Below are 17390 nucleotides of genomic sequence, written 5' to 3' on the forward strand. Positions count from 1 at the left end.
CAGATCAGCAACACTGCCTATACAGGAAAGCAGTGTGATTGTTGTTGTACCTGCCACTAAATACCTCTCCCTTGGTACACCATGTTTATTACATGTACCGGTACACATTTATTCCTGACATAGGGAATGATTCCTGCAAACCAGCAGAGTCCAGCAAGAACTGCACGAGGCTCAAAAATCTGCCGTGGAGGTTCAATTTCTGGATGGGAACGAACATCCCAATCATTTAAATGCAAACACCTGCTCCTCAAAGCATTTGCTACACTGTGGAATATATTACTCAATAGCCGGCTAGCTGCATCACCAGTTTCTAATATCAAGCCGCCTACACAGCTGTAGCACCCCCCCCGCCCCTCACTGCGGTGGCGTACCTTCAGAGTGGTGGGAGAGGGTGAGCAGGCTGACACAGGAAGCTCCGATCCCAGAACCGAACACCGTGATTCGGTTCGAGTCTCCCCCGAAGAAGCCGATGTTCTCACTGATCCATCTCAAAGCCTGGATCTGGTCCAGGAGCCCGTAGTTGCCTTTCGCAGCCTGGTCGCCCGTGCTGAGAAAGCCTGCAACACACACACACACACACACACACACACACACACACACACACACACACACACAGACACACAGAAATCGAGATGAAAAACGTACACATCACACTGAAGTGAGGATACAGCGTAAGGTTTCCTCATCTAATAAGTCATGGATTATTTCCCGTGATGGCTAAGGTGCTCCCTGGTCCTGTCAGACAAGCCGTCATGCCAGGTGGCAGCAGCGGTGAGATAATGCCTTATTGGATGACAAGCCTCTTGATAAAATAGGCGCGTGTGTGACCACATGTCAACGGCGCCTTATGGGAAATCGATGGCATGTCTCTCCGGGTGAACACCCATCATCGGATATATTGAGCAGATCTGCTGGGAGGCCTGACAAATCTATGAAAACTCTGGAGCAGCATGAGAATGTGATGATAACATGTAACAAGGATTTTGATACGCTAAAGCCATTTACAAGAACAGCGATCTCACCACCGTCCTCTGACATTTTGCCTCTCTCGCTCCCTGTCAAACATTAACAACAGCTCCTAGCAGCACACGTTTCCCTCCACGTCTGTGTAATCGGCTATGTGATGTCTTCGTCGGACAGCGAGTCTCTCTGGGGGCGCATCAGGGCTCATGTTAACACACCCGCCTTCTCCTAGCTGCTCTCCGGGGCATAAACCCTGCTGGATGATGGGTAATTGAGAGTCGTGGGAGAAGATCAAAGGCGAGCATTCCCCGCAGTCCCCATGGTGGACTCGGTGTCCATCAAGCTCCTGAGCATCCATGTGAGGTGACATCTAGGAGACATGCGGAAAGGAAGACTTGCCTGGTTTTAGTAGCATCGCCGCTTAGCATTTCACAGGCGACAAATGTGATGTCGGCGAATGTGAGCGGGCCTGCAGGGCACTGCATCGTTCAGTGCTTCAGGAATGTGTGTATTTTCTATTTCACAATCAATGTCCCCGTGATGAGCTCTCAAAGCTGTGTGTTTTTGTACTCAAGTCAACACAAGGATGCTTTCTTTAGAAAAACACTATTAAAAAGTAGCTGCAGGGCTCATTAGCTAGTTGGTGCATGATGTAGGTACATCTCCCTTTGTGTGAATCAGAGACAGTAGGTCGCCCCACTGTCTGCCCCCCCCCCAATTGGACACCCGCCTCGCCCAGAGTGTCTGTTGGCAGTGACAAAGAGGCTGGGCAGGAGAAAGGCCAGGCCTGATCATTGATAGGAGGGGGAACAGGAAGCAAAGCAGAAGACAAATGGATCAACAGATGGTCTCCTTCGGAAGTCTCCCTGAGGATGATGGAGCGGCAGGGTGCATGCAGAGAGAGAGAGAGAGAGAGAGCGAGAACAAGAGACAGGCAGGGGAACAAACATGGACCAAGACGGAGAGACAGAGCAGAGTAAGAGGAGGACTTCAATTCAAGAGCTTTTTCTTTCCCATTTCTCTCGTGGCTCCTCCTCGTGTTCCATCATAACTAAAGCACAACAGCTTTTACAGCCCTCTCCTGGGCGCTGTGGAGAGAGAGGAGACACAACTTTCCCAGAACGACCCTTATTTGCCAAATTGTCTACACTTTACCTTGTGTGTGTCAGCTGGGTTATGAAACGCCAGGAGACCGGCGTGCTACAGGGATCCTGTGCAACAGTTAGCTTAATAGAAAAGATGCCATTTGGGGCTGTGAGATGAAGAACGAATGACAAAAAGCAAATAATTACCACTCAGTGACCTCGACTTTTGCAACCTTTTTGTTTAGGCCTGTTCATTCCTCTATTATAGAGGCCATTAAAATGAAATGTTGAACCCAATATATACAGGCACATTAAAAAAATATTTTTTTATATATAGCTGCTGGTCATGTTTTAATTGGAAAGGTAGAAATCTTTTTGAAAAATAATTAAGATAGAAAATTAATTCCTGTTTTCTCCTACAGTCCTAGCAGTGCATCTTGCGTTCCTCTTTTCATTTTTTTTTTTTACTGCTGCTTCTTTACATCTATCACTTATGAATTACCTCCAGACTTTCAGTCTGACTGCTTTAATAATGACACATAATATATTATTCAATCCCCCCCCACCCCCCCAGTTTCTTGCTTTTATATTCTAATTTCCCAAATCCCTGAACTCATGAGGGATTCGGTTGTAGTTTTCCAGATCTCATCAGCATGCGTGGGCTTTGCCTGCACATGAACCGCGATGTGCCGAGTCTGTCTGTTCACAGCTAACTCCTACACAGCACCTTGGGATGCTGAGCTGCAGCTCCGTGCTTCTGAAGTATTTGGTCAGGCTGATCATATGAATTACTATACTACACTGCTCATCCTGATGTTCAGCAAACACTATAAGATGCACTCGCTTTACAATAAGCTTTTACTTATATAGACCAAGGCGCTCATGTGTTCGTTCACCCGTGCCCGTTTTTGTTGTTGTTGATTGGTTCCTCAGCCAGATTAAAACCCATTCAACTTTTGTGTGGAGCTGTAATAAGGGACAAACCTATTTTCTTTAACGTTGCCAAAGAAAAAAAAGTACTGTTGTTTTTATTCCTAATCATGGGAAATTCCCTGAATCAATTTCCAGGAAGAATAGTTCCGCCTTGGCGGAGGTATACAGAACCCTACAGGACACACTGTGTTCACATTATAGCTAATTTTATAGCTGCATGAGTTCCAATAAATATGATCATTTCAATTATCTCACTAATTCACTTTGATAAAAGTAATATACACAATTACTGTATACAAACTGTTGTTTGTTCAACAATCATAAACAGTTTCGAGTTGTTCTCCTATACTTAATTTACAATGCATAAAAAGTCATTTGTGCTAATTAGACTTTCTTTACCACATTTTAATCTCGTCTGTTGTGAGCACTTCAGTATGCTGTAGGTTAAATGGGAGATGCTTTCTTAGTTTTAGATCCACTCTCGGGAACTGAGGCACAGCCCACTTGTGCTACCTTAAGGCCTCATACAAGGACTGTGTGATGTGTTTGCTCTTAAAAACAAGGGAGGGAGGTTTTATGTATAAAACACAAATAGTTCAGTCAGAATTGCTTTCCTATTGACAAAAGAAAGGGCTGAATGTGGACCACACTGGAGAAAAGAAACTACTCAACTGCTCTTCATTTAAAACAACCTTCTTAAATCAGCCGAATCAGATTTCTGTTTAAGGTCTACAGAGAAATCCGGCTTGCATGAGTGCCACATATGCAGAAGGTCATGCCAACAAATAGCATTTAGAATTGTATTTACACAAAGATTCAGCTGCAACACATGTCAGATGGATGGGTTCCTCTTTCGCTACAATAAAAACGGATGAGTTAATAACAGCGGTCCTTCACACACCCCCACCACCACCACACAGCAGCTGTAATTTGTCTGAGCTGATTACATGGTGTGTTTTTTGTATCATGTCTTAATAATGTTCTTCCTTGACAGTGATGCGGTGAACTTAATCTGCATGAGAAACGGTTATTTCCTCTTTGTGGCAGCAGGGAGTCAGAGTTTCAGTCCTGATCTCAGTCAGAGCGGCGGCAGCGGCCGTGGTCCAGTCACAGCCAGGCGAGGTCACAGCCGCCACCTTGCATCCCTCCTTATCGAGCAGCACACTGCGAGTATGTAGCATAGTTCCCTGCAAGGAGCCTAGCTACTCTCATCACCTTAACATGACCAGAGGGTCAATTAATGTACACAACATGACAGCGTCGCCTCTCACAAGCTCCAGGCCACTGAGCCAGAACTGATTCGTGGGCTGCAGACACTGATGCTCAGAGACCAGGGGACCACCGTTCAAATCATGCACCTTTCCAGTTCCGCGTTTTCACACACCAGTTAAAATCATCGCATCACACAGACTCCAAGGAGAGTGGGTTTATCTTTAAAAAAAAAAACCCCCAGCACTGATCGTGATGCCACACGATACATTTTATCAGCAGCAGCCCGATCATATTTTATCAATAAGCAGTTGCGGGAGTGTCTCTGTTTACTCCTGAGCCGCAGCACCGATTTCCTTCAGCCGTGCCTCTCAGCATTGATATTGCGCTATTGATTATGATTTAAATGTCTATTTCCTATATGGTGGGCTGTAACTCACGCCGCAGCGGAAGGAGGTGATGATAATGATCGTTCCGATCCCAGACAGCTCTCTTAGCCTGATAATGGAATGTGTTTAAAGTAATGGTGGAGGGTGAGAGGAGGGGGGGGGGGGGAGGTGGCAGCAGTGGATAAAGTATTTGGATGCTTCAGTAAAAATACTCAATGTGAGAAGCCAGGCAATAAAACACTCTTAGAAGTGTTGCATAGAAACCGTCATTGAGACAGAGAATTATTCAATGCTAAAATATGTCCAATTTGATTCTAAACTATTGCATTTATATCCTAAATATATAGAAAAGTAGGCGCAAATACAATGATTCTTATTTCAGCATGACAAATAAAAATCATCAAGATGAAGCAATTAACTGATATTGAGTAAGAGTTTTCGTTGTATTTATACATGTTGAGAAGCGCTTCAGAACAAAACACTAGAATTCATGTTTAATAAATAAACATCTGTGAAAAGTCAGTGAAGCTTTAATAAAACCTCATGATTTCTCTCTGAGATGCCGCGCAGGACGAGGAGATAGTGGCATGAAGATAAAATATGTCCTGTCCTCATGAGTAAATGTACTCGTTACATTGCACCATTGGGGGAGCCAATTACTTATTATTGAGCTGAAGAGTGAGTTTTAATGGGGACAGATGGATGGAACGGATAAGGTGGGGTAGAGGAAGAGGACACGGGGGATCGGAATAACAGCAGTGACGTAACTGCGGGAATGCTTTTTGGCTTTCTGCTGTACTGAGATTTGCTTTTTCTTGGCCATTTCCCTATTTCTTTCTCCCTCTCATCCTCCCCTTCTAAGGGGGAGCAGTTTAACAAGGCTGTCTGTGTCCAAATCCTGTTTTGGTACTCCCCTCCTGTCTCCCTCTTGAGCTCTCCCTCTATCGTTTCACCCCCTTCTCCTCCTGAGGGAAATAAAGGCCCACACAGTCACAGCCTTGAAAGCCTCCCCTAAGAATCCCCCACTACAAAAGAGCGCCAACTTCCCCCCCAGCCAGGCCCGGGCTGAATGGGAGCCTCTGGGGTTTGGGTAACAAGCAGAGGAGGGAAGGACCCACCCTCCTCCCAGCCACATAAAGGGCCTGTGTGTTAGACCCATGATGAGCAAAGGGACATACCCACTGATCCGTCCTCTGCACAAAAAGTCATTCCCAGGCAATTTTTAACCTCCCTTTTAGGAGGGTGCGGATTTCATCACACAGACAAGATTCACAAAACAAAAACAAACAAACAAACAAAAAATCAGGAAGGATGAAGGGAAGGGGCAAGAGGGAGCAGTGGGCCTGAATGAAGGTGATTGCCACTTGGATCAGCGTACAAGCTCCTGCTTACAGCTAGCATGGCTGGGGAACAGTCAGATCTGAGAGCAGGCGAGACGGCAGGAACGACACGGACAGAAAAACAGAGAGCGAACGAGGGAATAGGAGAGAGGAAATAAAGAAAGGAGCGCAGGCAAGCACAAAAAAAAGCCTCTTTATGGCAGCCTGAACACTGAAGTCCATTTACCCAACACCACCACCTTGTTTCCGGTGGAAAGGAAAATAAAGATGTTTAAAAAAAAACAAAAAAAAACAAGCTGAACAATCAGAGATTGCAGACCTTCGCCTCCAAGTGCCCTATCTCGCAATGTTAAAGAATCCTTTAAAACATTCTAGAATCTGGATCAAACAGACAAACAGACAGACAGACAGACAGACAAACAAACAGACCCAATTGCACTACCCTCGCCTTGCCTTCGGCGAGGGTAAAAACCTTTTTATTGTCACCCCTACAAAGCATTGGTTCCCTGTGAATAGACAACATGGCCATGGAAAGACATCACTAAGTCACTAAGAATCACCGAAAACATTAAGGTTGTCACATAAAAAGATACAAAAGAATCCGACAACCTTGAATTGCAGCAAATACATGCGACGATCGAGGAGGCGCCTCCCCCCCCCCCCCGACACTGAGCAAATTCAGACTTTAATTAATGAAATTATAACAAGCTCACCAAACTGCTTTGTCTTTGAAAACGACAACAACGGACTGAATGCTAACAGAAAGCCTAAATGCCTTGGCTTGTTCTGAGTCTTGGATACACACAAAGACACACATAAACCGAGCATGCTCTGCATGAGCCAACGATGCAACTGCACTTTGGCCTGAAAGGCGGTCTCGTTGTCTGATGCCTGATGCTGAAGATAGAGCATCGCGCATTCAGCGCTGTTGTAAATAGATCTAACCACTCAAATGGAAAAATGCGGCTTGTGTGCTACAGAGCACTGAAAAAATATCAAGAGGGAAAATCGGCAGCGCACAATCAAAAGTTCATCTGACACACATCTGAGCCCCTTCAATCCAGCATCTCTCACAGGCAGACAAGGGCTGATCTTGTTGCAGGCGGCGGCAGGAGAGGCATGCACTGGAAGTCACTGATGGTGCACAAGGCAGCTGTTGGTCACCTTGCATGGCACTTTGGGGGTCATGTAATCTTATCGTGAGATGTGTCCCTGTCCTTGCAACACAATTCAAGGGCTCTGCTGAACAGCAGCCCCAGCAGCAAACTACAAATGAGCAGTTTGCATATGCATGACCCCTGGCCTCCGCACGCCACTCAATCAATCACACATCGGCTGCAGTGGCTGTCAGCTTTCAGGTTTCTTTGCCTCTACCACATTTGCCTCCCTTACACCTTCCTTTCACCATCTTTCCTTTTGCCTGATTTTCCTGTCTTTTTCTTTTCTCCCTCTATGACCCTCTGCCCCCCCAAACACACACTACCTATACAATATACACTCCCCTCTATATCTCTTCACATCATTCCTCTCTGGGATGTGCACACACAGCGGATTCTCAAAGACATTAGAGTGCCTTTACATTAAGCGGCAGAGCTTTGCATCTCACAGCTGGTGCGGAGGCGGCACTGGATGCACCAACAGAGGGAGGACGATGGTGCTGGAGAGTCTCTCTGTGAGGCTAAGCATTGCTTTGGTTCCACTTGGAGGAACATGCAATTTGTCTTACTTAAGTTGAATGTGCAAAGGAAATACTCTTACAGTTGTAGGGAATTTCCGTATTAGATGGGATTCCACAACGTAATTACATGCCGAAACCACAACAGGAACGCCCCACATTTAGTTTGCTATTGCTATGACTGATTTTCATTGAACGTCTCACAACAGTGACGTCACACAACGCAGATAAACATGGGCTTAGATTGGCTGGGGCAAATCCCCGCCTTCTGGGGATAGAATGACGTGTTGACGAAGCAGGAAGCGTCTTCATTCCACCATGAGGCACCTACTAGAGCTATATTGGAATCTCAGCGCTGATAATCTAAACAAACTGTACTGATCTGTTAATGATATAAATGTCTTAATCTTAACCCACATTCTCCTCATTGACTACGCACCCACGATGGAGAACAAGAACCGGAAGAGGGGTTAGAATCCCTTACACTGTCCTTTGTTCAAAGGAAACAGCAGCGCTCGGCCTCGCTTTTTCACCGTGGCTTCAAGTTCAAAGACGTGGTGTGAGGCGCCACATTGATTGTGAGTGATGTGATTTGAGGACATGTTGAGGCCGTTTCGAACCAGCAGGATGCGGCACAGTGAAGTTATCACATAAGAAATCAGTACGCCAATGGATCAGAACCATAGTCATCAATAGATCATTGATTGTGAAACACCTCAGACATCAACCTTAGTTTCGGTTAAGTATTTTGCATAGATTTTGTAGAAGACGTCCAGGAAGGGTTATTTGTAGCTACACTAATATTATAATTCTTATTTGTTATTTGGAAAACCTGCCAACTTGTGATTGTAAATCAACATTCACATCTGAAATGAGCATCTGTTTTCCTGAGGTTCTGTGGCGCATATTGTATGAAGGATGTTTTATGTGTCCTCAGAAGGATAGAACAGTTTTGGCTACATCATGCAGTGCCGCTGCCGGGGGGGGGGGGGGTGCTCTGATTTGGAATTGGTTCAACCATTTTCAAGATGCAAAAATTCATTGGGAAGCAGTGCTATTTGATTCTGTTCATCTTAAACTGAAACTAAAGCTTTGGACTGCATCTATGGATTATCTGTTGTGCCGATGCCAGTGTTCATGATCAGCCAGAGAACAGTGTATAAAAATATGCCAAGTTTTTCTTAAAGCCAACAATTATGTAATCCAACTTTTACAGTTGCAATTATTAATGCGCAATTACAGAAAGAGACAACTATTTTGATAATCAATTAAACAGTCAAGAAAGAAGAAAGTCAAAATCCTTCTCTTTCAGCTACTCATAATTTGTTTTAAATTATCTACTTATTTGCTATTTTGTGACAAGAATTGAATATCTTTGGTTTTCAGGCAAAACAAAGCATGTGACAATATCACCTTTCTTTGCAAAAAAAGCCTCACTAACATCTGTTTTTACAGTTGAGATGAGATTTTATGATTTTAATGATGACCCTTCTTTGATTTAGACAGATATAATACAGCAGAATAATTGTGATTCTGGAGAAGATGCAATTTAATGGCTTCATGTTAGGCCTCGGGCCATTTTTCAGAATTTTCAGGTGGTATAATCAGTGAAAATTTTTATAGCGAAAAGAACAATGAATTAAAGTCACTTATTACACATAAATATTTAGGACTATAAATGGATACACATACTTTTTTCTTCTTCTACAATATGTCTAAAATAATAATTTAAGAACTTTAAGCGACATTCAATTAAAAACTATAATTGTAACATAAATCAAGAATGACAAAAATATATCAAATGCCCAATCCAACCAATGACCAAGGACGGTTTTTGTTTGGAACAATTAGGACGTTTGTGTGTGTCTGAATGGCTGGGGGCCCTGGGCTCCAGCCTTGTGCTTATGAGTAAATAAATGGGAGTTCCATCGCACTGAGTGTGCAACCGCTGAGTGCGTAAGTGAGGAGGAGGGCTTCCAACAGGGCGTGCGTGAGCATTTGTTTGTTTGTTGGTGTGCATGTGCGGAGAAGCAGCGATGCTTGAGTGCCGGGAGTTGGAATGGATATGCGGTGTGTATACGGCGAGGGTGGTATGGATATTAATCATCAGGAGGAGCATGGTTCTGTGGCGCCACATGGAGATGGATGGGCTGTGAGTGCAGTGATGTCACCCTGACAAATGGACCAGCCACGTTGGCTGAGACTTGCACATCGTCTCTCATTTCAATTAGCTCCTCACACAAGAACGCACCTAACCTGCAACCTGCAGGTTCCACGTGCCAATCCGCATACACACTCTTGGTACGAGCACAACTCCCCTGTGGTGCCCCAACCCACAGCCCAGCCCGCTAACAAGATGCAATGATCTGAAGAATACAGTGAAGCTTCTTTAATTAATCTAACTCAATTATGATACCGCTTTTACATTCAATTCCAGCAGCCAGTCACTCATTACCATTTATATTGTCAGCCCGGCACACCGACGAGGTCGATGGCCAGCGCACTAGCCAGTGGGAATAGGCAGAGGGAGTCTGGGTGGGTTTACAAAATTAAAATTGTGCTTTGCCAGTTTGTTTTCTCAAAATATCAATTTGAAGAAGTGCCGGAATGATGGCAAGGCGAGCGCTCACCTGGGCCAACGGTAATAGGATGCATTGCACTGTGGGAAATGGCATAATGTGCGCACCAGCAATCACATTCAGCAGCATCACCTGCAAGCCGAGTTCAGATATAAAAGGTCTCATCATCTCGGCCACCATTAGTCGCCCCGTTTTTGGAAGCGCTGCTAACCAACTGAGCCGAGGCAGGATCCTTAAATGTCTGTCACCTAGAAAGGACATGTTGAACCCCGAAGCATGTAGAGTCATTCATCAGAGGGAGCGAGCCTTGTTCCAAGCTCCTGCCTGTTTTTAGTGAACCGAATGACATTTGAAGCCTTCAAAATATCTAAGTTAAAAAGCCTCTCAGTCACCATCTTACTGCTCCCACCACTTCTTGATTTCTGCCCCCGCACTCCTCCTCCTCCTCTATCTGATCTCTGCCGCTCTGCTGTGATCCAGCTCTTCTTTACACCAGTAAAATGATGCAAGCGAATCGCTTTTGGTATAAAGCTAGGGCAGGTTCGGCCGTGCTGAGCAGGAATGTGCAGTGCGGAATGAAGCACTAAGTTTGGCATTTGATCGGAGCCTCCTGGGACTGCAGCTCCAGTTCCAGCTTAACATCAGCGGTGGGTATCTTTTCATCTGCCCTATAAAAGCATCAGGAGGTTAATTCCAACTCTATGGAGAGGAGTGTGTGCATGAATAACCTAATTGTGCCACGGAATTAATGAGATACTTCCGATCTGCATTTAGCAGGTTACATTTCCTGAAAAACCGAAGATGGACAAGAAAAAAAAACAGTTTTAAGAAAAAAAGTTTGAACTAAATCAGCTCTTCTGTGGACTGGTAATAACCGTCACTAACGCAGAACACATTTGGACACATTAGTAGTTCGATGTTGTTCTGTCTCAAAGAAATTGAACCCACCGGGTTTGTAAATATGCAGAATGTATTCCCCTCCTCCTTGCGAGGTTGCTTCGCTTCACATATTCCTTTGTTGTTGAAACCTGCCTGTTCTCTCACCCCAAGAACAGTGGGAAATGAAAAATGGATGGAAAGCTTTTGAAATATTCTGTATGGTTAGCATCCCAATTCTACAACAGTGTGTGTGTGTGTGTGTGTGTGTGTGTGTGTGTGTGTGTCATCATGTGCTGTCACATGCAACACAAAGGCTCGGGGGACACTTTTACACGTGTCCTACAAAGGTTGGGAATATTGGCTTCCCTTTCCACTCAGGGTCTACGTGCAGCCAAAGTGAATACCCGTTTCATTTAACTTCTTCTGCCATTCTCCTTTTTAGTCTAGTCGCATCAAAGAACTGGGTTCGAGCAACAACAGAAAAAGGTTCGCGCTTGCTTTGTGTTTCATCTGGCCCTCGCGTTATCCCTGGGGAGGTCTCTCTCTGTGCTCATATGTGCTGTTTGGTAATGAGAGATTGTTCCAGGGTTCTGTTTGTTTGGCTTTCTTCCCCTTTTCCCCATCACGCTGAAATCTGCCCGACAGTTTGGCAGCATGGCTCGGGGCCCCCACAGGAGCTACTATCAGATAAAATGACACCGTGGCTTTGTTCCATACGCCCTATAGGCTGACCAGATGTACCGTGCACTCGAGCGCCCGATGACCAACGCGCACACAAAGCGGTGGAAGCGTGAGACAGACCAGCACGCTGTCATGTTAATTGTTAATAATCATTTATTTTCACGGACACGATCAGCTTTGATGGACAACTTAATTTGAGCTCCGATGATTGACATGTGATTGACTGGCAGCACAGATACAGGATTCCACTTTGTTGCAGGCGAGATCTGATTGGACAAGAGCCGGCTGTCCTCGCCGTCGCTAACAGAACAGCTCTTAAGCCTCAAACTCTCGACATATGCAGGCAGACCGGATCCATTTTTCTCCTGTCATTGTCACGTGACTCCACTCACTTGTTTACCAAATGAGGCTGGAGTAAAGAGCCGACTGGTCCTCTTACAGCCGAGCACCACCAGGGCGGTTGCCGCCGTCAGCTCCTCTTAGCTCAGCCCTCTTCGGTTCACATTTCGGAAAACACACTTGTCCCAAAGGAGCTCATCTGTGCCCCCTCACCCATCCTGACTTCCCTTCACCCTGCTTCACTTAAATGAATAAAATAAGGGGCAGCACGCATAGGTAATTTGATTAAATCTGACATTCGTGCTTTAAAGAGCTTGCTGACAAAGCAAAAATATGATGCGACATTGTCAGAAGAAATTGTCAGTGTGCTGTCACATGACCCCCGCCCGTCCTCTATCTCTATCTCTATCTCTATCAGCCGAACATTATTCTCTGAGGATACTCTTGAAGTGTTAGTAGATGAAAAATGCTGTATTGTACAGATGACTGAGCGCGTCAGTCACTTAATTTGATGCAAGCCCAACCAGACATCTTCACTTAATTTTTTCCTCTACTATATTTGCATTTGTAAGCTTGAACCGCGAGTGCATTCTGCACGAGCCTGTGGACATTTGTTTTATACCAAAGACTGGAGTAAATGTGTCCAATTTCTGCCAAATGATGAAGGCTTATTTCATTTATCCTGCAGTCTGTCTTGCAGGTTTCCCTGGCGGTCATTTCATCTATTCCTGTGTATATTCCGACTGTCTTCTCCTTTCCCCTCAGGCCTAAGAGGGCTGACTGGAGTTGGGAAGGATGTATCGAGCCACCAAGCACGCATGGAATGACAAGCCATCTCAGTCAGAGGGGAAACCGCTCATTATACAGATTGCTCCGTGGCGTCTCTGGGTAGCCAAGGCCAATGTCACCTCTCTTCTGTCTGGCCGCAGCCAGTACAGGCATCGTTGCCCATCTCATCATTGTTCCCCTCTGGCTCGCAATCTCCCAGCTGACACAGTTTGCCGTTAAGGCTCGAATCCCTCGGAGTCAGTTTGCCTTGAGGTTACGAGCGTGGATTTCTGGCCGAACACCAATGCTGACAATAGGAGGGAAACAGACATGTCTTAATGGAAGAAAGGACTGTGAATCTTATTAGCGGGACATCTTGCACCAGTCAATGCTTTCAATTGCCCTTCTTTCTCTGCGATAGCATCAGCAGCAAATAGCTAGAAGGTGCAGAGCGGAAATAAAGCCAATTGTGTTGATCAAATCATCCCCTGCTCGGCCATCCCACGTCTATTTCTTTACTTGAGTGTCCACTGACTCACTTCTCGATTGATAAAGCTCTATGTCTGTTAACGCTCCCTGTGATGATATCAAACACGTGCCGATGACAATACTTTTGTCTTGTATGTGGTAGTTTCAGTGCACTGCAATAGGTCCCATGTTGAGAGACAGGTGCTTCTGAGCTGAACCTTTATCTCCACCCGAGCCTGCCCTCAAGATTGGCATGGGGAGCAGCTTTGAGTGGCAGGATCCTTGTCTTATTAAACCAGCAGAAGCTTTAGTCCCGCTGGTGAGCAGTTTGAGAGCTTTCCTAATTACTGGCTGTGGTCAAACACACAGCGGATTGGAGGACTAATTTAGGAAAGTGCCACGAGAGTATTGGATACCTGAGTTTTTCTTTTTAACCCCCCAGTCACCTGTGAAGCTTCTGAGTAGGGATCAGAAATCACGACTGAATATTTGGTCTTATTATCTTTGACAGTGTCTGCTGGTGATGTAGGCAAACACATAAAAGTACTCAAAGATATTTCCATTACTTGTAATGAAATGTAAGTGTGACCTTTCTAAGATTGTTAATTCAGTTAAATTGGCTCGTTTACATCATAGGGGTGGGGGTGGGGGTATTAGAGAAGAGGTGGCACCAGCAAACGGCACTGGACCCTGACTTGTTTGCACAGAAATATGTGTAAGTGCGCCCACCTCGGGAGGAGAGGACTTGTTCCTTCATGTTTCAGATGATGTATTCTCACCCAACATAAATTTATCCATTGCAATATTGTTGGTAAATGTAAATGGTGTTTGCATTAAAGTGCAAATGTAGCACATAAAAGTGCTCAATCAATATTCTGCATTAAGAAGCTAGCCTGCATAGGAACATTGATGTATAAAATGTTATATAATGTTATATAAAATGATGGATGATAAATTGACAGATCAACTTAATCTGGTGCTGATCGAACCCTAGAAAGAAATGAGTCATTATCTGTATTGATACTGCCATTATCCCAGTTATAATTCACGTCGTTCCATATTTGTATTTATACATAACAGCTGGATCCGAAGTTCACGGATGCAGCAAGCTCTTCCTCTACCGGTTCCTTTCTCATCAAGAAAACACCCTCATTTATTTTAGCTGTCAGGTGAAATTCTTGTTAATCCAGGTCTGGTGATCTTGATTATTTGAAAGCAATGAATTAGACGATTCCTGTAAAAGTCTTGAAAGACAGTGGCATGGAACTCAAAGTGAGAATTCAACTAACACGGCCCGACACTTTCAACAGTAATGTTGATCTGGCATTGAATTTCTGTCACCCGGGAATCTGTATCCATTTTAAGACATTTTAATCCCTGTCAAGCATTGTTAACTTGTTTATTGCTGTATTAAACACCAAGTATGCAGCCTCAGACGGAGCTTTAAAGGCTTCTAATGAAAGCGATGGGTTCCCACCAATGTCACAGAAACAACAAATTATATTACATATGTGTTACTGTATTGGGAAATTTGAGAGCCCTGTAAGCCTATTTTAGATTTCATCAAATATTTATGGAACACCGAGGTCTATTTTGGTGGAAATATTACCTACATTGCTCTGTGGAATGATGTCCCTGTTTACCGGGCTTCCTTACTGCTCACGTGTTTGTATCGCCACTGCTGTGTTCCCAGCACAGTTTGCTGCGGACTTAACGACTATAGCGAGAGCAAGACTGCAATACAGGATAAAGTAAAAGCCCTGAAATTCATTGCATCGTTACGAGCGTAAACCAGTTGAAACAAAACAGCATGCATGGCGCTTTCAGTGCAGAGCGATCCCATCACAAGTCAGACAAAAGCCAAAGTAAGGCCATTTCCTCGCACCACACTGCTGGGAAATAGACTAGTGTTACTAGACGTGCAACTGTGCTCCAGTGACCCAGAAACACATATATCTAATTGTTCGAGCTGGGCTCTGGGGCTTCCTTCACAAAGCTATGACCTCTTTGCAATCAAATCACAGTGTACGGCTCATCAGGACCCAAAGGAGAGCCTGACTGAGCACGAGTCCCTCAGGCGTGAGCAGAGGAGTTCAAATCTATCTATCTATCTATGTGTGTCTGCAAGTCGTGTCTTATGTGGCTGCATAGAAACAATCATGTCCATGCACAAAAATAAAAACACCCACACCCACACAAAGAAGTCAAAGACCCTGAGACAGCTCTATTTGTTTTCCCTATCCCCTTGAAAGTACACCAAAGACCAAACAAAGGTGAGATAGAATGCGTGTGCTATTTCAACCCTTTTCCTTCCTGGACAATCTAATAACATCAGACCTGGGTAATACAGCAAGGTCAGCCGCGGTCCAAGGTTAGGTCCACAGCTGGGGCGGTGTGTTAAGAGGGGAGGGCATGCACGCAGCCCTTCATGCAAGAGCTGATCCCCGAACCAGTTCAGCAACAGCCCCTGTGATCGTGGTAGAGTGCATCTATAATTGAGGGTGATAAGGTCGGTGCCATATTGAAAGTGGAAAGTGTGCTGTTGATAATTAGCAGCCCTGTAGAATGCCCGATTTTTTTCAGTACAGCAAAAAAGTTTGTGCTTGCTTGCAAATTTGCAATGAGATCCTTGCTGATGTTGACAAAAAAAAAGGGTCTCCTAAACAGCTGAGGGATGGAGAATGAAGCGCTTATAAAGAATGATCTTATCAGCATGATTTATGAAAAAGAGGAAAGCTGGTCGGACCTTAGAAGGATGATCGCTATACTTTGCAAAAATATTGTCCATGAGCATCCCCTCTATCTGTTTTCTGGGGGGGGGGGACATGTCAGGTGCTAATTGTTAAGAATTGAGTTATTGAGCTGTATACCCTTCTCCAGGCCCTGAAGGACTAACACCAATACAAATAGTTTCCAAACACATTTGGAATTCCACCAGAGTGGCCGTGACTTACCAAAGACATAATCTTGTTCTAATAATTGGAGCTCACAGGCCATCAAATATCATGCTGGTTTGTTCAATTGATTCAGACAGAAGGAAGCGGGAGGGGAAAGAAACATACATTTGCAAAGTGAATATCACACCTCTGCTTTGTTTAGTTTTTTTAAAATGAGAGTAAATTTTGTTTTTTGTAGCATGCAGGGCTGGACTGTAAATAACTACACAGTGAAACATCATGAACAACTAAGCTTTTATTGTTCCCGCTCTCTTGCAAATGGAAATGCAGGGAGGAGTATTGCAAACAAAAACCCTTTAATAGGATAAGATTCATCTGTTCAAATGGAGCAGTTGACAACGGAGAGGTGGGGTGTCAATGGCCTGCTTGCTACATTCTGCAGCTGTCGCTGCAGCATTGAGGAGATGAGAGCCACATCACAACCCATCGGCAAAGGCAGTGCTGTGGATTACTGTTTGCGTGTGAATGCTGACTTGACACTCGGCAGAATGAGGTTGAGTGAAGGCATGTGGCAGAGCCCAATGATAATGAAAATAGTTGTGATAAAGATGTAATGGACGTGGATCGGGTTAAGAACATTCATATCACAGTGAAGGTGTGCGACTTGGTTTGATTACGCTCAATCTGCACTTTAAAATACACCCCTGCCAACTCCAATTCGTGCAGGCTGCCGTTATCACCTGCGAGCAGGACAGAAGCAGCAATGTGTTCCATCACGCAGTTGTCATTCAGAAGTGTTTGAACACGGTTTAAAGCATTTCAAGTGCAAACTGAGTTTAATTAGAATCGCTGCTGATTAGCATGGCTGCGGATGAAGACAAGTGTCCAAAGAATATCAACAGCGCCTCAGCCGGAGTGTTTGGGCGCCTATCTGGGGCTGGCGCTCCAAACAGCAAATCCAAAACCAGCTGCAGTTAAAAGAGGAGACTAATCAATAACATAAAAATATGTGCAGTTATATATGTGTATTCTCAGCTTTTGTCTTCCTTTTCAAACCATAGCACAACACTGTACAGAAGCCAATGCCTGTGGGTGTGCAGAGTGGGATAGAGGGATGTGTGGGCTGGAGAGATAAAGCAAAAAAGCTGGAGTGTACCTGGGTGGAGAATGCACCAGTGTTGTATT

At 44.7% G+C, this 17390-nt stretch overlaps 1 protein-coding gene across 1 annotated transcript in view; it reads right to left on the reverse strand.

Annotated features, from left to right (window-relative positions):
• Positions 1–17390, reverse strand: part of nlgn3a (neuroligin 3a) — an 80744-nt gene that overhangs the window by 33407 nt on the left and 29947 nt on the right. Inside the window, exon 5 of the mRNA XM_068739982.1 lies at positions 372–557. Within this exon, the coding sequence (XP_068596083.1) occupies positions 372–557 (186 nt within the window). The remainder of the gene's footprint in view (positions 1–371; positions 558–17390) is intronic.

Source organism: Brachionichthys hirsutus, chromosome 6, assembly GCF_040956055.1.
Source record: "Brachionichthys hirsutus isolate HB-005 chromosome 6, CSIRO-AGI_Bhir_v1, whole genome shotgun sequence".
Taxonomy (NCBI): Eukaryota; Metazoa; Chordata; class Actinopteri; order Lophiiformes; family Brachionichthyidae; genus Brachionichthys; species Brachionichthys hirsutus.